The sequence below is a fragment of the Scomber japonicus genome, chromosome 17 (genome assembly GCF_027409825.1).
Source record: "Scomber japonicus isolate fScoJap1 chromosome 17, fScoJap1.pri, whole genome shotgun sequence".
Classification (NCBI taxonomy): Eukaryota; Metazoa; Chordata; class Actinopteri; order Scombriformes; family Scombridae; genus Scomber; species Scomber japonicus.
The window spans coordinates 4,472,294-4,492,971 of NC_070594.1; the positions used below are offsets into that span (position 1 = coordinate 4,472,294).

The 20,678-nt window shown below is 43.8% G+C and overlaps 1 protein-coding gene across 1 annotated transcript in view; it reads left to right on the top strand.

Annotated features, from left to right (window-relative positions):
* The first annotated feature begins 5,582 nt into the window (after positions 1–5,582).
* Positions 5,583–20,678, top strand: part of trim54 (tripartite motif containing 54) — a 21,693-nt gene continuing 6,597 nt past the window's right edge. Inside the window, 3 exon segments of the mRNA XM_053337447.1 lie at positions 5,583–5,810; positions 8,778–8,966; positions 16,301–16,471. Coding sequence (XP_053193422.1) covers positions 5,583–5,810; positions 8,778–8,966; positions 16,301–16,471 — 588 coding nt within the window.

A 20,678-nucleotide genomic window follows, 5' to 3' on the forward strand; every position in this document is an offset into this window, starting at 1 on the left:
AATGAAGCAAGTGACTTCCTGTTGCCAGTAGGTGGCGCTATGACAGTCACTAAATATGACACTGTACATGTGTTCAGACCAGGAGGCTGAACAAGCATCTGAAATTTGGAAAAGCTGAGACCACGTGGAGTCAAGTTATGAGGGTTTGAAATTTCATGGCGAAGCATCGAAATTCGCCGCGTCACCACGGCAACCAGGAAAGACGGGCGAAAAAGCTTTTGATAACTTTTCATCTCCAATGTCTGAAGATGATTGTGTGTGAATTTGAAGTGGATGGGATGAAAACTCTAGGACGAGTTCGTTCAAATATGATGCCACAATTTGCATTAAAATCAATACTTTGATTCAAAATGGCCGACTTCCTGTTGGAGTGACGTCATGGAACCCCTAGACTTTTTTGTGCGTCTTGACATGATGAACATGTGTACCGAGTTTCGTTTCTGTATGTCAATCTGTTCGTTAAAATATGAGGCCTGGAAATGACCAAAAAACTCTCCAAAATTGAATATTTTTCCCAAGATGGCCGACTTCCTGTTGGACTTAGGGTATGGGTCCAAATGGCGTTTTTGTGCGTCTGGAGATGATACATAAACCTACCGAATTTCATTCTTCTATGTCAATCGGGAAGGCTGAGGTTCAATTTAGAAATATTCAAGGGGGCGCTATTGAGCCGTTTAGCCACGCCCATCCAATTGAAGTATATAGGATGTTAAATGACCCCACTGCAGAGGTGTGTGTCGAGTTTCGTTATCGTGGAGGCATCCTTTGCCTCTGAAAACTGTAATCGTATTTTCATGGCGTTGAATGCGTTGTCATGCCAACAGTATTTGATGATGGGTCATGAGTTGCAGAATGTAGCATCACCAAGGTCTTATGTCTCAGCTGAGTGAATTTCAGGTATAAATACTTAAGATTATGGGAGTAATCAGTGAAAGACTGAAGCAAGTAACTTCCTGTTGCCAGTAGGTGGCGCTATGACTGTCACTAAATATGAGACTGTACATGTGTTCAGACCAGGACACTGAACAAGCATATTAAATTTGGAAAAGCTCAGACCATGTGGAGTCAAGTTATGAGGGTTTGAAATTTCATGGCGAAGGATCGAATGGTGAAGGAAATTGTCGGCGCCGCCACGGCCAAACCGGATCCCTAATCAGAAAGTTTTTGATAACTTTTCATCTCCAATGTCTCAAGATGTTTCTGAGTGAATTTGAAGTCGGTCTGATTAAATCTCTAGGAGGAGATGGCTCAAATGCGAAGAGTGGAAATCGCCCAAAACGCATATTCGATACAAAATGGCCGACTTCCTGTAGGAGTGAGGGTATGGGTACAAGAGACTTTTTTGTGCGTCTTTACACGATACATATGTGTACTGACTTTCGTTTGTCTACGACAATCTCAGGGGTGGGGCTCGGTTTTTTTAATTTTCTAGGGGGCGCTACAGAGCCATTTTGCTACGCCCATTTATGCAAACCATAAAATATCAAATTTTTCGCCGGGTCGGACATGATTGCACATTTTGGTGACTTTTCGGGCACGTTCAGGGGGTCAAAAACGCGTTTACTTTATAGGAACTATAATAATAATAATAATCGGTACGATTACAATAGGGCCTTCGCACTGTAGTGCTTGGGCCCTAATAAATAAATAAAAAATAAAAATAAAAGAGTCAGGAGACGTTTGCAGGTTTTATGAATAAAAGTACTCAGTCAAACTACATTTATAAAAGCTGATTATATTAAATGAAAGAGTGAGTTTGGATCATTTCACAGTATGCTGAGAGCTGCCTCCTTAAAAGTCATCAAATCTAACAGTGTTTAACCTTCCTTCCTTCCTTCCTTCCTTCCTTCCTTCTTCACTTCCTTCCTTCTGCCCTTCTTTCCTTCTTTCTTCCCTTCTTTCCTTCCTTTCCTTTCCTTCCTTCTTTCCTCTGTCCTCCCTTCCTTCCATCTTTCCTTCCTTCTTCCTCCCTTTCTTCCATCCATCCTTCCTTCCTTCCTTAATCCCTTCTTCTGTCCTTCTTTCCTTCCCTGCTCTCCTTTTCTCCCTTCCTTCCTTCCTTCTTCCTCCCTTCTTTCTTCCTCCCTTCCATCCTCCCTTTCTCCTGTCCTTCCTTCCTTCCATATTTCCTTCCATCCTTCCTTCCTTTCTCCTGTCCATCCTCCCTTCCTTCCTTCCATCTTTCCTTCCATCCTTCCTTCATTCCTCCTGTTCTTCCTTCGTCCTCCCTTCCTTCCGCCCTACCATCAATCCTTCTTCCTCCTCTCTTCTTTCCTTCCTTCCGCCCTTCTTTCCTTCTTTCTTTCCTTCCTTCCCTCCTTCCTTTCCTTTCCTTCCTTCTTTCCTCTGTCCTTCCTTCCTCCTTTCCTTCCTTCTTCCTCCCTTCCTTCCATCTTTCCTTCCTTCTTCCTCCCTTTCTTCCATCCATCCTTCCTTCCTTCCTTAATCCCTTCCTCTGTCCTTCTTTCCTTCCCTGCTCTCCTTTTCTCCCTTCCTTCCTTCCTTCCATCCTTCTTTCTTCTTCCCTTCCTTCCTTGACTCAAGGACAACAGGAGGGTTAATATGTTCCTCACTAATAAACTAGCTGCTTCCTTTAATTCACAGCTGAAAATATTAAATAATCATTTTTACACCTGAGAGAAAAATACTTTCTATAATGCAGAGATGTCAAACATGAGGCCTGTTCCTTCCTTCCTGTCTTCTCTTCCTTCCTTCCTTCCTTCCATCCATCCTTTTTTCTCTCTTCCTTTCTTCCTTCCTTCCTTCCTTCCTTCCTTCTTACCTTATTTCCTTCCTTCCTTCCTTCTTACCTTCTTTCCATCTCTGCGTCCTGTCTTTTCTTCCTTCCGTCTGTTCTTTCCTTCCTTTTTTCTTTCTTTCTTCCCACATTCATCTTCCATCCCTCCTTTTTTCATCTCTTCCTCTCTTCCTTCCTTCCTTCCATCTTTCTTTCCTTCCTGTCTTCTATTCCTTCCTCTCTTCCTTCCTTCCTTCCATCTTTCTTTCCTTCCTTCCTTCCTGTCTTCTATTCCTTCCTTCCTCACTTCCTTCCTTCCTTCCATCTTTCTTTCCTTCCTTCCTTCCTGTCTTCTATTCATTCCTTCCTTCCTTCCTTCTATTCCTTCCTCTCTTCCTTCCTTCCTTCCTTCCTTCCTTCCTTCCTCCCTCCCTCCCATTACTACTTTGTTTTAAAGTATATATAATAAGTATAGAGAGTAAATCTATCTGAACATAAACTCTCATTTATTTCTCTTTCTTTCTTCCTTTCTTCTCTCTTTCCTCTGCAACCTTAACTCTAGTAAACACTTTAGGAGCAAACTGAAGTGTGAGGTGAGGAATGAGAAGAAGCAGAAGTAGCTGTTTACTCTGAGGTGTTAATGGTTTCCAACATGGCGTCCGAGCGTCCGTTACACCTCCAGGATCCCGTCTGACGTATCAAGCTTCATAAAAATAAAAACAATCTGAACTCTGAGCTGAGCTGAGCGGTGTAGTAGTGAGAGTCCAGCTCCTTCCTTCCTTCCTTCCTTCCTTCCTTCCTTCCTTCCTTCCTTCCAGTAGTAGTGAGAGTCCAGCTCCACGCCTCCACTTTCCAACGAGTCCAGAGGAACGTGGCACGCAGTTTAGACAGTAACCTGAGCCAGAACAAACTGAGCAGCTTCCTTTCCTTCCTTCCTTCCTTCCTGCCCTCCTTCCTTCCTTCCTTTTCTTCTTCCTGCCCTCCTTCCTTCCTTCCTTTCCTTCTTCCTGCCCTCCTTCCTTCCTTCCTTCCTGTCTTCTCTTCCTTCGTTCGTTCGTTCCTGCCCTCCTTCCTTCCTCCCTTCCTTCCATCCATCCTTCCATCCATCCTTTTTTCCTCTCTTTCTTCCCTCCTTCCTTCCTTCCTTCCTGTCTTCTCTTCCTTCCTTCTGTTCCTTCCTTCCTGTCTTCTCTTCCTTCCTTCCTTCCTTCCTTCTGTTCCTTCCTTCCTTCCTGTCTTCTCTTCCTTCCATCTGTTCTTTCCTTTCCTTCCCTTTCTTTCTTTCCTTCTTTTTTTCTTTCTTTCTTTCTTTCTTTTTCTTCCTTTCTTTTTTCCTGAAGTGTGAGGTGAGGAATGAGAAGAAGCAGAAGTAGCTGTTTACTCTGAGGTGTTAATGGTTTCCAACATGGCGTCCGAGCGTCGGTTACACCTCCAGTATCCCGTCTGACGTATCAAGCTTCATAAAAATAAAAACAATATCATCTGAACTCTGAGCTGAGTGGTGTAGTAGTGAGAGTCCAGCTCCTTCCTTCCTTCCTTCCTTCCTTCCTTCCTTCCTTCCTTCCTTCCTTCCTTCCTTCCTTCCAGTAGTAGTGAGAGTCCAGCTCCACGCCTCCACTTTCCAACAAGTCCAGAGGAACGTGGCACGCAGTTCAGACAGTAACCTGAGCTGCTTCCTGTCTTTTCTTTCTTTCTTCCTTCCTTCCTTCCTTCCTTCCTTCCCTCCTTCCTTCCTTCCTGCCCTCCTTCCTTCCTTCCTTCCTCCCTTCCTGTCTTCTCTTCCTTCCTTCCTTCCTTCCTTCCTTCCTTCCTGCCCTCCTTCCTTCCTTCCTTCCTTCCTTCCTTCCTCCCTTCCTTCCTTCCTTCCTGTCTTCTCTTCCTTCCTTCCTTCCTTCCTTCCTTCCTTCTTTCCTTCCTTCTTTCCTTCATTCCTTCCTTCCTTCCTTCCTTCCTTCCTTCCTTCTTTCCTTCTTGCCTTCTCTTCCTTCCTTCCTATCTTCTCTTCCTTCCTTCCTTCCTTCCTTCCTTCCTTCCTTCCTTCTCTTCCTTCCTTCCATCCATCCTTCCTGTCTTCTCTTCCTTCCTTCCTTCCTTCCTTCCTTCCTTCCTGTCTTCTCTTCCTTCCTTCTGTTCCTTCCTTCCTGTCTTCTCTTCCTTCCTTCTGTTCCTTCCTTCCTTCCTGTCTTCTCTTCCTTCCTTCTGTTCCTTCCTTCCTTCCTTCCTTCCTTCCTGTCTTCTCTTCCTTCCTTCTTTCCTTCTCTCCTTCCTGTCTTCTCTTCCTTCTTTCCTTCCTTCCTTCCTTCCTTTCTTCCTTCTTTCCATCCATCCTTTTTTCCTCTCTTCCTTCCTTCCTTCCTTCCTTCCTTCTTTCCATCCATCCTTTTTTCCTCTCTTCCTTCCTTCCTTCCTTCCTTCCTACCTTGTTGTTGTTGTTGAGCTGAGCGGTGTAGTAGTGAGAGTCCAGCTCCACGCCTCCACTTTCCAACAAGTCCAGAGGAACGTGGCACGCAGTTTAGACAGTAACCTGAGCCAGAACAAACTGAGCTGCTAAAAATAACACGTGTGGGACTCTGAGAGGGGACTGAGATCAGGGGACGGGGAGGGTCTTTACATTTGGGGGTTAAAGGGATGGGCAGCTGGGTGAAGAGACAACAGCAAGAATTGGACACGGAGAGAAGACATAAGTGAATTATTGGGTGATAATTTGACTATTTTAAGGTTTTAAAGAGTCGAGACGGACGACTGCAGAGCTCAAATCTCTTAGAAACCCTTCTTCTATCTTTCTATCTTTCTATCTTTCTATCTTTCTTTGACCTTTTAAATAAACTCTTCATTCCTGGAGGTGATGAACTTTGCTCTGGGATTCAAACCCCCAGCAGCAGCAGCAGGCAGCTCGGGTCCCGGTGGTCCCGGTCCCGGTGGTCCCGGTCCCGGTTCTGGCAGCGGAGCCACGATGGAGAACCTGGAGAAACAGCTGATCTGCCCGGTGTGTCTGGAGATGTTCTCTAAGCCGGTGATCATCCTTCCCTGCCAGCACAACCTCTGCCGCAAGTGTGCCAACGACATCTTCCAGGTAGACGGAGAACTAGTTTAAGGTCCTTTTCTTTTTAAAGGTGTATGTTATTAATGCTCCTGTTGTCCTCGAGTCAAGGAAGGATGGGAGGGAGGAAAGGAGGGAGGAAGGGAGGAGGAAAAAAGGAAAGGAGGGAGGGAGGAAAAAAGGAAGGAGAGAGGAAGGGAGGGAGGGAGGGAGGGAGGGAGGAAAAAAGGAAGGAGAGAGGAAGGGAGGGAGGGAGGGAGGGAGGGAGGAAGGAAGGAAGGGAGGAAGGAAAGGAGCGAGGTCAGAAGGAAGGAAAGAAGGAAGGGAGGAAAGAAGGAACGAAGGAAGGAACAAAGGAAGGAAGGGAGGAAAGAAGGAGGGAGGGAGGGAGGGAGGGAGGAAAGGAAGGAAGGAAAGAAGGAGGGAGGGAGGAAGGAAAGAGGGATGGAAGGAAGGAAGGAGGGAGGGAGGAAGGACAGACCGAAGGAAGGAAGGAAGGAAGGAAGGAAGGACAGAGGGAGGGAGGGAGGACAGAAGTCAAACAGTCAAACAGGCGGGGTCAGTTTAGATTGACACTGACATTGATGATTGGCATCCATCCTTATTATGTATTTACATCAGTAGATTCTGAGCAAGTCAACAACATAGCAAAAAAAAAAAGAAAAGAGAGAAAGAAACAATATTAAAATAGACATTACATTATGAACCATAAATAACATCATTAATAAGGACAGTGTCTGTTAGAGACGGCTGCAGCTCTGGTGTTGATTCCATTGTTTCATTGCTTTGTTTTTTTCCTAGTAGCATTGTGACACGTCAACAAGGAAGGAAGGAAGGAAGGAAGGAAGGAAAGGAGGGAGGAAGGAAGGAGGGGAAGGAAGGATTGCATTGTGACACTTCAACAAGCATTTTAATTAATTCCATTCTGGCTTTTTAAATGTTTTTCTTTAAACAGTGGAGTCCTCCTTGGTCTTCTTCTGTGGAGCCCACTGTTGCTTAAAGGAAAGGAGGGAGGGAGGAAGGAAGGAGGGTTAGGGTTAGTGGACAGTGGAGTCCTCCTTGGTCTTCTTCTATGGAGCCCACTGTTGCTTAAAGGAAAGGAGGGAGGGAGGAAGGAAGGAGGGTTAGGGTTAGTGGACAGTGGAGTCCTCCTTGATCTTCTTCTATGGAGTCCACTGTTGCTTAAAAGTAACTTCACCTTAAAGTTCAGCTTGAATTTCTCTGGAAGACGTGAATTTGTTGGTTTCCTTTCACAAAAACAGAAGAAACCCACAATTCTGATCTGAAATAACACTGACAGGATTAATAGTCATCCATCATTGTTTATTTTAAGCAGCCTCAAGACATAACCGAGCCTCCTCCGTGTCTCACAGCAGGCACCATGCTCTGTTCTTTGAAAGCTTCATACGCTTGTGCCTTGATGTACTTTGACTTTAAAGTTCAGCTTAAATCTCTGGAAGCTTTCGTTGGTTGGTTCGCTCTTTTCTTCTGTTCAATCTTGGAGTTGATTTTGCTCTTGCAGCTGCCTCCAGGCAGGTTGTCTACTCTCCCACAGACCTTAAACTTCTTATTTTAAATATTATCTTTTGGGCTTGTTTTCTCTTTTATGGACAGTTGGTGGCAGAGAGGCTGACAGGAACATCAAGCTGCTTGGAGATGATTTTATAGTCTGTACCTTTAACATAATACCAAACCACTTGTTACATTAGAGGAGGAGCCAACACGTAGTTCAGCCACAGAGGGTGTAAACTGGTGGAAAACATTTAACCAGTATACACAAACTAGGGATGTCCAATATTATCAGCCGATATTTACTTAAAAATGTAATCTGGGGAAGTATCGATAACGGGTTTTTATAAACCGATGTTTGTTCGGTAGGCTTCAGCATTTCCGAGCCAGCATGAACGCAGCATGGAACGTTTGCCGGCGCGCGCTTGATGACGTATAACAACACCAACACACTAGACTCGTTGGTCACTAACCGTTGCTAACCACTACTACTAACCGTTGCTAACCGTTGCTAACAAGTTCATAGCGTCTACCGCCATGTATACGGACCATAGACTGTATATAAGAAACGGAAAAAGCAAAATAAGATACGGACACACAAACCAGAAACGAGGTTATTTTCTCTGTTATTTTTTCGGCGAGTCGGCTCTGTGACGTCACCGCCAGAGTCCGGTGGGTCCCAGAGCCAATAGAGAGGGTTAGGGTCTCTATGGGTCCGGTGGGTCCTATCTGGGTGCTACTCTGCTGCAGACACAACAGCTGAGAGGAGCGAGATACGGATAGTAAATGACTGGAAAACAGCATAATAAATATGGCAGAGACATATTGGCGCTTCCCCCCCCCCATAAAGTAAGTTGAGTTTGTTCTCTTATTTTGCTCAGACAGTGTTTACATGTGGAAAGCCATGTTGCATTTATGTTTGCATGTGTTAATTCAACAGTAGGAGAAATGTTATGTTGTTTTCTAACAGCTTGGTGTTAAAAACCTGCATATGTCGGTATTGGAAATTAAGAGTTGGACAATATCGGAATATATCGGATATCGGCAGAAAAGTCAATATCGAGCATCCCTAACACAAACTGATATTTATTCATCACCAGAGATTTTCATGCTTTTCTTTGACTACAGCTGTAAGAATCAGAGGTCAAAGGTCAATGGATGCTTTTAATCTAATTCCTTATTTCCCTCCTTCCTTCCTTCTTTTCCTTCTTGCCCTCCTACCCTCCTTCCTTCCTTCCTTCCTTCCTTCCTCCTTTTCCTTCCTTCCTTCTTTTCCTTCCTTCCTTCCTTTCTTCCTACTTCCCTTCTTTCCCTCCTTTCTACCTTCCTTCCTTCCTTCCATCCCTCCTTCCTACCTTCCTTCTTTTCCTTCCTTACCTCCTTCCTTCTTTCCCTCCTTCCTTCCTTCCTTCCATCTTTTCCTTCCTCCAGTAGATGTGAAAACAAATGATCTCCTCTCCTCTTTTTTCTTCCTCTCTTGTCTTCCTCCAGTCAGCTAATCCTCTGTGGCAGTCTCGCAGCGCTGCCAGCGTTGCCGCGGGCAGCGGTCGTTTCCGTTGTCCGTCGTGTCGCCACGAGGTGGTCCTGGACCGTCATGGCGTCTACGGTCTGCAGAGGAACCTGCTGGTGGAGAACATCATCGACATCTACAGACAGCAGGAGTCTGCCAGGTCACACTGAGTCTATTCTTCCTTCCTTCCTTCTGTCTTTCTTCACTTCCTTCCTGCTTTCCTTCCCTCCTTCCTTCCTTTCTTCTGTCTTTCTTCTTTCTTCACTTCCTTCCTTCTTGCTTCCTTCCTTTCTTCACTTCCTTCCTTCTGTCTTTCTCACTTCCTTCCTTCTTTGCTTCTTTCCTTCCTTCCTTCCTTCCTTCCTTCCTTCCTTCCTTCCTTCCTTCCTTCCTTCCTTCCTTCCTTCCTTCCTTCCTTCACTTCCTTCCTTCCTTCTGTTTTCTTCACTTCCTTGCTTCCTTCTTTTCCTTCCTTCCTTCTATCTTTTTCCTTCTCTCCTTCCTTCCTTCCTTTCCTTCCTTCCTTCCATTTTTTCCTTCCTTCCTTCCTCCTTCCTTCCTTCCTTCCTTCCTTCCTTCCTTCCATCTTTCCTTTCTTCCTTCCTTCCTTCCTTTCTTCCTTCCTTCCTTCTTCCTTCCATCTTTTCCTTTCTTCCTTCCTTCCTTCCTTCCTTCCTTTCTTCCTTCCTTCCTTCCTTCCTTCCTTCCTTCCTTTCTTCCTTCCTTCCTTCCTTCCTTCCATCTTTTCCTTCCTTCCTTCCTTCCTTCCTTCCATCTGTCTTTCTTCACTCCCTTCCTTCCTTCCTTCCTTCCTTCCTTCCTTCCTTAAAGCTGAATAAGTCACATTATGATGTTTTCTGTTGGATTTGAGGACACAAAGATGTTTCCTCACAAGATGAAACATTAGATTTTGGAGGTTCAGGGTTAATAATAGCGTTGTAGAGGAAACCAGTGCAGAGTTGTGTAATACAGTACGTCCCTGCTGAAATGTATTTATGTATTTATTATAGTCCATAAATTATACAAACTGATTTATAAGATCATATTAAGGTTACAAGAATAAATCATGCAACATTCAAACATCATTAACACTTCACTTTAAACTCCCTCTGTATAATAATTATGGGTTAAAGTATTTATAAAAATGTAGTTTTAATTAAATATAAGTATTTATTAATGTATTAGTCAACAAGTTAAACTCCTGCTGTGTGCTTCCATCAGTGGAGGCTGCTGTTAAACACATAATAAATGAATATATAGTAGTAATATAGAGAATACTGTACATTAATATACACTTAACCCTTAAACAGGCAACGTGCACCAGGACATACAGACTCTTTAATCTTCGTGTTGTCCTCCCGGGTCCTTCCTCTGTCCTTCCTTCCTTCCTTCCTTCCTTCCTTCCTTCCTTCATCTGTCCTTCCTTCCTTCCTTCATCTGTCCTTCCTTCCTTCCTCAGATCTAAGTTCAGCTGTTAGGGTAAATGTTTCCCTCCTTCTGTCCTTTCATTCCTTCCTTCATCTGTCCTTCCTTTCTTCCCTCCTTCCTTCCTTCCTTTCCTCCCTCCTTTCCTTCCTTCTTCCCTCCTTTCCTTCCTACCTTCCTTCTTCCTCTCTCCTTTCCTTCCTTCTTCCTCCCTTGCTTCCCTTCCTCCCTCCTTTCCTTCCTTCTTCCCTCCTTTCCTTCCTCCTTCCTTCCTCCCCCTTCCTTCCCTCCTTCCTTCCTTCCTTCCTTACTTTAGGTGCAAATGGCATAACTAGTAAGGCCTGTTTAAGGGTTAAAATAGTCTTTATATGCAGCTTATAAATGCTAAAGTTTCAAAATAAAAGTACAGTGTTTGTTCTTCACTGTCTGTATGTGTGTGTGTGTGTGTGTGTGTGGTGTTGGGTGTGTGTGTGTGTGTGTGTCTGTATTTAGGTCACATGCTGTTCTGATGAGATAAAGTCTTTATTTAGAAACAGAAGTAAAACTAGTAATAAAAAAAAAAGAAAAAGAAAAAGTTGTTTGATGTTATTGTAATTAAAGAGTGACGGCCACCAGAGAGCAGCATTGTTCTCTGCTGCTGTCAGTCTATGTATGAGTCAGTCTGTTTATATATATGAGGGGTTTATCTTCTTTTTTTATTGCAGACGATAGATTTAAACACTTTAAGTTTAATAGTGACAAAATAAAATAAATTCAGAAAAATAAATAAATAAACTTAAACTGAAACGGCCACTAAGGAAACACAGGTTTGTACCTTTTTTTCTGCAAGCAAACAGACAAACAATGATACCTGCTGGTCCTTTACCTGCTATACAAGTAGATTCACCCCTGTACCGCATTAACCCACACTTAAATTAACTACAATGACACGGTAAGGTGTGTTCAGAGGGAAACATGTTTAACCCTCCTGGAAGGAAAGGAAGGAAGGAAGGATGGAGGGAAGAAGGAAGGAAGGACGGAAGAAAAGAGGAGGGCAGGAGGAAAGAAGGAAGGACGGAGGGAGAAAGGAAAAGAGGAAGGGAGGGAGGAAGGTAAGGAGGACAGAGGAAAGGAAGGAAGGAAGGAAGGAAGGAAGGAAAGAGAGGAGGAAGGAAAGAAAGAGAGAAGGAGGGAGGGAGGGGAGGACAGACGGAAGGGAAGGAAGGGAGGAAAGAAGGAACCGGTGTGTGAAGCACTTTGTAACTCCTAGAAATTAAGTTTATCATTTTTCAAAATAAAAGCAGAGCTGAAATTTTAGCAGAGTTTAAACTTTATGCAACAAAGTCTCCTCTTTTTTTCTCTCCATCTGCTGACATAGGTGTCTCTGACAGAAAGATGATTAAATAATGAGAAGCTGTTACTTCTTTTTTCTTTTCTTTTTTTTACACCTATGAAAAAATGATGAGAAACTACTAAGTTATAAAACATTTGTGTTGATCTCGTCTATTTTAACTCAGACAGATAATGAGGGGACTCTCCTTTCCTTCTGTGTCTCTAACCGACGCCAGCAGCAGCAGCAGCAGCTCTCAGCAGCTCTCAGCAGCTCTCAGCAGCTCTCAGCCTCAGCAGCAGTGACTCATTTGGCAGCTTTCTCAGAGTGTGAAGTGACAAATCTACACGTATGATGATTAAATAGCTTGCAGCAGCGTAGAGTTATAGTAAAAAAAAAACACACAGAGGCAGATGTACTGAAGGAGGATGAAGAGGATGAAGAGGGATGAAGTCACATGAAGTCATTACAGAGACTTACAAACAACAACAACATGAATGTTAAGAGAGGAAGGAAAGAAAGAGAGAAGGAGGGGAGGAAGGAAGGAAGGGAGGGAGGGAAGGAAGGGAGGGAGGGAAGGAATGGAGGCAGGAGGGAGGGGAGGGAGGAAAAGAAGGAAGGGGGGGAGGGAGGGAGGAAGGAAAGAAGGAAAGAAGGGACAGAGGAAAGAAGGAAGGGGGGATGGAGGAAGGAAAGAAGGAAGAGGAGGAAAGAGAGAGGAAGGAAAGAAAGAGAGAAGGAAGGAAGGAAGGAAGTCATTACAGAGTGAATGTGAAAGCTGTGGGTCATTCAGGAGGTAGAGGGTAGAGGCTGAACTCTCTAAGTGATGAATAATGAAGTAGGTTGAGAAGGTTCAGTGTGAAGCTCCTGAAGACTCAACTCAGCAAGAAGACTAAGAAAGTTCACACAAAGTCTGCAGCCACCCCCAAAAAAAGGCTTCGGACCCAGTTATCTAAGAAGTGTGACGGTGTTAAATTGCCATTCATTCATTCCTTCATTCCTTCATTCCTTCCTTCCTTCCTAGATCAGCTGCACACATGAACGAGAGTGACTTGCATGATATTTTTGTGATAATTAAACATTTAAGAAGTGAAAAAGATTGTGCACATCACATATTAGTGATATAAAAACAGTCTAGTAAGAACACAGAGAAGAAAAGATGAAAATATATATCTGAGGGTCTTTCAGAGGTAAATCATATAAATGTGACTGAGCTATAAGTGAGTACAGTGACACACCAGACTGTAATCTCAGCCAGAAACTCTCCCTCGTAGTTCTTCCATCATCTACTGACGTCAAAACACGTCAGCGGCAGCAGAGAAGTGAACTAAGCTCCTTCAACAATACTCACCACCAATGCCAACCATTCATGGACCGCTCTGCCACTAGTGGCACGGAGAGAAGATTTAAATATGGTCACGCTTTGCTTCCTGGAGCCTTAAACAACATTATAAGTGCTTTAAAATGATGCCAAGAGAAGAAAGAGACTCAGTTGGTGCAGATTTGTAGTTTTTTATGTTTTAAAAGGAGTGGACAAAATATTAGGAACACCATTTCAATATATTAGTAGTAGCTTTATTGTAAAAGGTGCAATATGCAAGCAGACAGCAGCAATACTTATATATAATACATAATAATAACTTTATTAACCCCTCCTGTTGTCCTCGAGTCAAGGAAGGAAGGGAGGAAGAAGGAAGGAAAGGAGGGAGGAAAGGAAGAGAGGAAAGGAAAGAAGGAAGGGATTAGATTAGCACACCCTGACTCCATATTTAGAGATACTATGATCTGTTAATCCTCCTGTTGTCCTCGGAGGAAAGGAAGGAAGGGAGGAAGAGGGAAGGAAAGGAGGGAGGGGAGGAATGAAGGAAGGGAGGAAGGGAGGAAGAAGGAAGGAAAGGAGGGAGGAAGGAAAGGAAAGAAGGATGGGAGGAAGGGAGGAAGGAAAAGGGAGGAAAGAAGGAAGGGAGGAAGGGAGGAAGGAAGGTATGGGGGGGGAGGAAGGAAGGAAGAGTAGGAGGGAGGGGGGGAAAGAAGGAAGGAAGGAACGAAGGAAAGGAGTAAGGAGGGAGGGAGGGGAAGGGAAGGAAGAAAGAAGGAAGGAAGGAAGAAAAGGAGAGAAGGAAGGAAGCTAGCAAGGAAGGATGGAAGGAAGTGAGGAAAGAAGTATGGAAGGAGGAGGGAGCAAAGAAAGAGGGAAGGAGGGGAAGAATGAAGGAAAAATTAAAGAAAGAGGAAGGAAGGAAGGAAGGAAGGAAAGAAGAGATGGGGTCAATTTGACCCGGGAGGGACGACAGAAGCACCATTCAATAAAAGGCATAAAAACTAAAAGCTTGCTCTCTCTCTCTGCTCTCTGAAAGCCTCGTTAAGGATTAATCACCAATTTATGAATGACTGATGAGGAGTTCATGAATGATGTGGAGTTATGAAACAGACTGCTGTGAGGGAGGAAACTATGAAATGCCCACATATGAACAGTATGAGGGGTAAACCTGGAGCCAAATGAAGCAATGACGCCTGTAACATTTACATTTAATATGTTTTTATTCATCTCTCCGTTGGCTGCTCGTTGGCTGCTCGTTGGCTGCTCGTTCCATTTTTATGATTGATTTTAACATTTTATTACTAATCACTTTAAAGCTGTTGAAAAAGCCTCTAAAGCCTCTTCCTGATGTGCAGATGTGCAGCAGTCTCAGATCGTCTGTCAGGTCTTTACTCACCGTCCGTCCACCCCCCCCCCCCAAAATAAAAACATCCTGATTTATACCAAAGAGGGGGAAGCAGAGGCCTCTTCGGTCAGAGCGACGGAGCAACCTGCCAGCTGAAGATCGGAGGCTCACAGATTTACTGCTCACTTTAAAATCTCTTCTAAAAAAATAAAGAAAGGATGTTTATAGATGTGGTGAATGGGAGATGGACAGCTCACTCACACACACACACACACACACACACACACACACACACACTCACACACACTCACACACACACACACACACACACACACTCACACACACACGCACACACACGCACACACGCACGCGCGCACACGCACACACACACACACACGCACCATGACCATGATCATAATAATTTAATTTTTAACACTTTAATTTAAAAATGCATCAATTATTCTTTTTATTTTTTATACTTTTGTTTTGTTTTGTTCATAAATGTGCCGAAAAATATGCAATGACTGTTCCTTCCTTCCTTCCTTCCTTCCTTCCTTCTTCCTTCCTTCCTTCCTTCCCTCCTTCCTTCCTTCCTTCCTTCCTTCCTTCCTTTTGTTCTTCCTCCCTCCCTCCTTCTCTCTTTCCTCCCTTTCTTTCCTCCCCTGCCTTCCTTCCTTCCTCCCTCCCTCTTTTCCTTCCTTTTCCTCCTTTCCTTCCTTCTTCCTCCCTTCCTTCCTTTCCTCGAGGACAACAGGAGGGTTAACAAATCAGAGTATCTCTAAATATGGAGTCAGGTGTTTCTAATCTAATTGCTTCCTTCTTTCCTTTCCTCCCTTCCTTCCTCCCTCCCTCCTTTCCGTCCTTTTTCCTCCCTTCCATTCACCCTCTCTCCCACCCTTCCTCCCTCCCTCCCTCCCTCCCTCCTTCCTTCCTTCTTCCTTCCGTCCTTCCTTCCTTCCTTCCATCCTTCCATCCATCCTTCCTCCCTCCCTCTTTTCCTTCCTTCTCCCTTCCTTCCTTCCTTGACTCTAGGACAACAGGAGTGTTAACAAATCAGAGTATCTCTAAATATGGAGTCAGGTGTGCTAATCTAATCGCTTCCTTCTTTCCTTTCCTCTCTCCCTCCCTCCCTCCTTTCCTTCCTCCCTTCCTCCCTTCCTTCCTTTCCTCGAGGACAACAGGAGGGTTAACAGATCAGAGTGTCTCTAAATATGGAGTCAGGTGTTTCTAATCTAATTGCTTCCTTCTTTCCTTTCCTCCCTTCCTTCCTCCCTCCCTCCTTTCCTTCCTCCCTTCCTTCCTTCCTTCCTTCCTTTCCTCTAGGACAACAGGAGGGTTAACAGATCAGAGTGTTTCTAAATAAGGAGTCAGGTGTTTCTAATCTAATTGCTTCCTTCTTTCCTTTCCTCCCTCCCTCCCTCCCTCCTTTCCTTCCTTCTTTCCTCCCTTCCATTCTTCCTCTCTCCCTCCCTCCCTCCCTCCCTCCCTCCCTCCTTTCCTTCCTTCTTCCTCCCTTCCATTCTTCCTCTCTCTCTCCCTCCCTCCCTCCCTCCCTCCCTCCTACCTTCCCTCACTCCTTTCCTTCCTCCTTTCCTTCCTTCCTCCCTCCCTCCTTTCCTTCCTCCCTTCCTTCCTTCCTTTCCTCGAGGACAACAGGAGGGTTAACAGATCAGAGTGTCTCTAAATATGGAGTCAGGTGTTTCTAATCTAATTGCTTCCTTCTTTCCTTTCCTCCCTCCCTCCCTCCCTCCTTTCCTTCCTTCTTCCTCCCTTCCATTCTTCCTCTCTCCCTCCCTCCCTCCCTCCCTCCCTCCCTCCTTTCCTTCCTTCTTCCTCCCTTCCATTCTTCCTCTCTCTCTCCCTCCCTCCCTCCCTCCCTCCCTCCTACCTTCCCTCACTCCTTTCCTTCCTCCTTTCCTTCCTTCCTCCCTCCCTCCTTTCCTTCCTCCCTTCCTTCCTTCCTTTCCTCGAGGACAACAGGAGGGTTAACAGATCAGAGTGTCTCTAAATATGGAGTCAGGTGTTTCTAATCTAATACATACTGATGAATAATAGATGACTTCCTGTCTCTGTCAGGCTTGTGAATGTGAAGCCGGGCCAGCAGCAGCAGCAGCAGCAGCAGCAGCAGCACGTTCTGTGTGACGAACATGAAGAAGAGAAGATCAACATCTACTGTCTGTCCTGCCAGACGCCGACCTGCTCCATGTGCAAAGTGTTCGGGAAGCACAAAGACTGCGACGTGGCTCCGCTCAGCAGCGTCTACGAGAGACAGAAGGTGAAGAGAAAAAAAACAAAACTGCTGAAGTTAACTGAGATTCATTTTTATTCCAGATCACTTCAGTTCACTTTACTTCTGGTTTAATACACGTGTGAGGTCTGCTCTTTAATTTGTGTCACTTCTGCTTATCCTATCTTGTTAAACATTCCTACTTCACTTTACTTTACTGCACTCTACTTTCCTCTATTCTCCACTTCACTTCACTAAACTCTACTCTATTCTCCACTTCCACTTTAACTAAACTCTACTCTACTCTATTCTCTATCGCTTCACTTCATTATACATTTTTTTACTCTGCTCTATCACTTCACTTCACTTCACTAAACTCTACTCTGCTCTATTCTCCACTTCACTGTTCTCTATTCTCTATCACTTCACTTCACTAAACTCTACTATGCTCTACTCTATTCTCCACTTCAATTCATTAAACTTTTCTTTACTCTATTCTCTATCGCTTCACTTCACTTCACTAAACTTTTCTTTTCTTTTCTTTACTCTACTCTATTCTCTAACACTTCAATTCACTTCACTTTACTCTAATGTACTCTACTTTATTCTTCACTTCACTTCACTTCAATAAACGTTTCTTTACTCTACTCTATTCGCTATCGCTTCACTTTACTTCATTTTACTCTACTCTACTTTACTCTATTCTGCACTTCAATTCACTAAACTGTACTATGCTCTACTCTATTCTCCACTTCAATTCACCAAACTTTACTTTACTCTATTCTCTATCACTTCACTTCACTATACATTTTTTACTCAACTCTATTCTCCATTTCCACTTTAACTAAACTCTACTATGCTCTATTCTATTCTCCATCACTTCAATTCACTTCATTAAACTTTACTCTACTCTATTCTCTATCACCTCACTTCACTAAACTCTACTCTATTCTCCACTGCACTTCACTTCACTAAACTTTTCTTTACTATGCTCTATTCTCTATCGCTTCACTTCACTTCACTAAACTCTATTCTATTCTCCGTCACTTCACTTTATTTCACTAAACTTTACTCTACTGTATTCTCCACTTCACTTCATTAAACTTGTCTTTACTCTACTCTATTCTCTATCACTTCACTTCACTTCACTTCACTTTACTCTACTGTACTCTTTTCTATTCTCCATCACTTCACTTCACTAAACTTTACTCTACTCTACTCTATTCTCAGCTTCACTTCACTTTACTTGACTAAACTTTACTTTACTCTATTCTATTCTTCCACTTCACTTTACTTCACTTTACTCTACTCTACTCTATTCTCTATCACTTCACTTTACTCTACTGTACTCTATTCTCCACTTCACTTCACTTCAATAAACTTTTCTTTACTCTGCTCTCTGCTCTATTCTCTATAGCTTTACTTCACTTTACTCTACTGTACTCTACTTTACTCTATTCTCCACTTCACTTCACTAAACTTGTCTTTTTTTTACTCTGCTCTATTCTCTATCACTTCACTTCACTTCACTTCACTAAACTCTACTCACTTTCTACAAACTCACTTTACCCTTTACCACTAACCCTAACTCTACTGTACTCTTTACTTCTACTTCTATTCTCCAATACTTCACTTCATTTCATATATCACTACACTTCCTCACTTTTCTGCAACTAAACTTTATTCCATTCTGTTTTCTAGTCCTCTTCACTTCACTTCACTTCATTTCACTTCAACACACTCCATTCCACTCTATTCTCCACTTCACCCTACTTCATTTCACTCTTGGTCACTTCACTTCACTTACTTTAATCCCCATTCACTTCCCTGCACTTTACTTAATTTACTCCTTTCCAGTCCTCGTCACATCGACCCACTTCATATCACTGCACTGAACTCTACTTTACTCTATTCTACTTTATTCTATTCTCCACTTCACTCTACTTCATTTCACTCTTGGTCACCTCACTTCACTTAATTTAATCCCCATTCACTTCCCTGCACTTTACTTAATTTACTCCTTTCCAGTCCTCGTCACATCAACCCACTTCATATCACTGCATTGAACTCTACTTCATTCTACTTTACTCTGTTCTCCACTTCACTCTACTTCATTTCACTCTTGGTCACTTCACTCCACCTTACTTCACTTTATTACTCCTTTCCACTCCATCTAACATCACATCACTTCACCTCACATCACTGCACTAAACTCTACTTTATTCTATTCTCCACTCCACTTCACTCTATTTTTCCTTAACTCCACTTCACTTCACATTATTTTACTCCACCTCATTTAATTTAACACCTCTCCTCTCCTCTCCCCTCCCCTCCTCTCCTCTCCTCTCCTCTCCCCTCCTCTCCTCTCCTCTCCTCTCCTCTCCCCTCCTCTCCTCTCCTCTCCTCTCCTCTCCCCTCCCCTCCCCTCCTCTCCTCTCCTCTCCTCTCCTCTCTTCTCCGCTCCTCTCCTCTCCTCTCCCAATTTCACTTCATTATATAACACCACTCCACTTTATTTCCTTTCACATTTCCTCTCCACATTTGTTCTTCCACCACAGACTAAAACCAAAGTGAAAAGGTTTTCTGAGAGGCAGAGAAACTTTCTTTTTAAAGGTCAAAGCACATTCTGTCTCCTGTAAAATATCCTCAATTACTTCCTGTTGCTCTTTTTTCCCTCTTTTTGATATGTCACGACCAAGATAGATGCAGATATATCACGTTAACCCTCAAGTACTGTTCATACTCTAAATCCTCACAGTTTGTTCCTCTCATATTAAATGTTTCAGAGAGCAGAGAGAGTTCATTTTTTAGCTTTTACACCACTAAACATCTACTAATCACACACAATATCATGTCCTATTTTAGAGAGAGAGAAAGGAAAAGAGGAAGGGAGGAAGGAAAGAAGGAAGGAAAGGAGGGAGAGAGAAAGGAAAGGAGGGAGGGAGGAAAGAAAGGAAGGAAGGGAGGTAGGAAGGAAAGAAAGGATAGAAGGAAGGAGGGAAGGAAGGAAGGAGGGAGAGAGAAAGGAAAAGAGGAAGGAAGGAAGGAAGGAAGGAAGGAGTGTTTGTAGTGTTTTTACAGCAGTCGAAGGTAAGTAAGGGGTTAAAAAAAAAAAAAAAAAAATGGATATTTATTCCGTTCCCATTTTTAACACATACAAAGTCACACAAAGACAAAGTTCAGGTCTTTCACAGTCTCGTCATGCTTTGTTGACATTTGAGCGCCGGCTTCTCTCATCTCTCACTCTGTCTCTGATTCACTCATCTGAAATTTAGATGAGGTCGAGGAAAGTTGTCGATACTCCTCCGTCTTCAAAAGCAAAAAGTTAAGTTAACCCTCCTGTTGTCCTCGAGTCAAGGAAGGAAGGGAAGGAAAGAAGGGAGGAAAAGAAGGAAAGGAAGGAAGGAAGGGAGGGAGGAAGGGAGGAGGAAGGAAAGGAAAGTAGGGAGGAAGAAGGAAGGGAAGGGAGGGAGGAAGGAAGAATGGAAGGGAGGAAGAAGGAAGGGAGGGACTGAGGAAGGAAAGGAGGGAGGAAGAAGGAAGGAAAGGGAGGGAGGAAGGAGGGGAGGAAGGGAGGAAAGGAAAGAAGGGAGGAAGGAGGGAAGGTAGGAGGGAGCGAGAGAGAAAGGAAAAGAGGAAGGGAGGAAGAAGGAAGGAAAGGAGGGAGGAAAGGAAAGGAAAGAAGGAACGAATGAAGGAGGGAGAGAGAAAGGAAAAGAAGAAGGAATGGAGGGAGGGAGGAAGGGAGGGAGGAAGGAAGGGAGGCGGAAGGAAGGAAGGAAGGAAGGACGGATGGAAGGAAGGAAGGAAGGATGGAAAGTAGGAAGAAGGAAGGGAGGAAGGAAAGGAAAGGAGGGAGGTAGAGAGGAAAGGGAAGGATAGAAGGGCTGAGGGGAGGAAGGAGGGAGGGAGAGAGAAAGGAAAAGAGGAAGGGAGGAAGGAAAGAAGGACAGGAAGGATGGAAGGGAGGAAGAAGGAAGGAAGGAGAGAGAAAGGAAAAGAGGAAGGGAGGAAGGAAGGGAGGGAGGAAAGGAGGAAAGAAGGAAAGGAAAGGAAAGAAGGAAGGAATGAAGGAGGGAGGGAGAGAGAAAGGAAAAGAGGAAGGGAGGAAGGAAAGAAGGAAAGAAGGAAATAAGGAAGTACAGAAGGAAAAAAGAAGTGCATTAATTGGTCATGTTATGAGGAAGGTGTGAATGTTTGTTCCACTGAGACGATGAAAGAAGCAGAAGCTGTAATTATGTATAAAAGTGGTGCG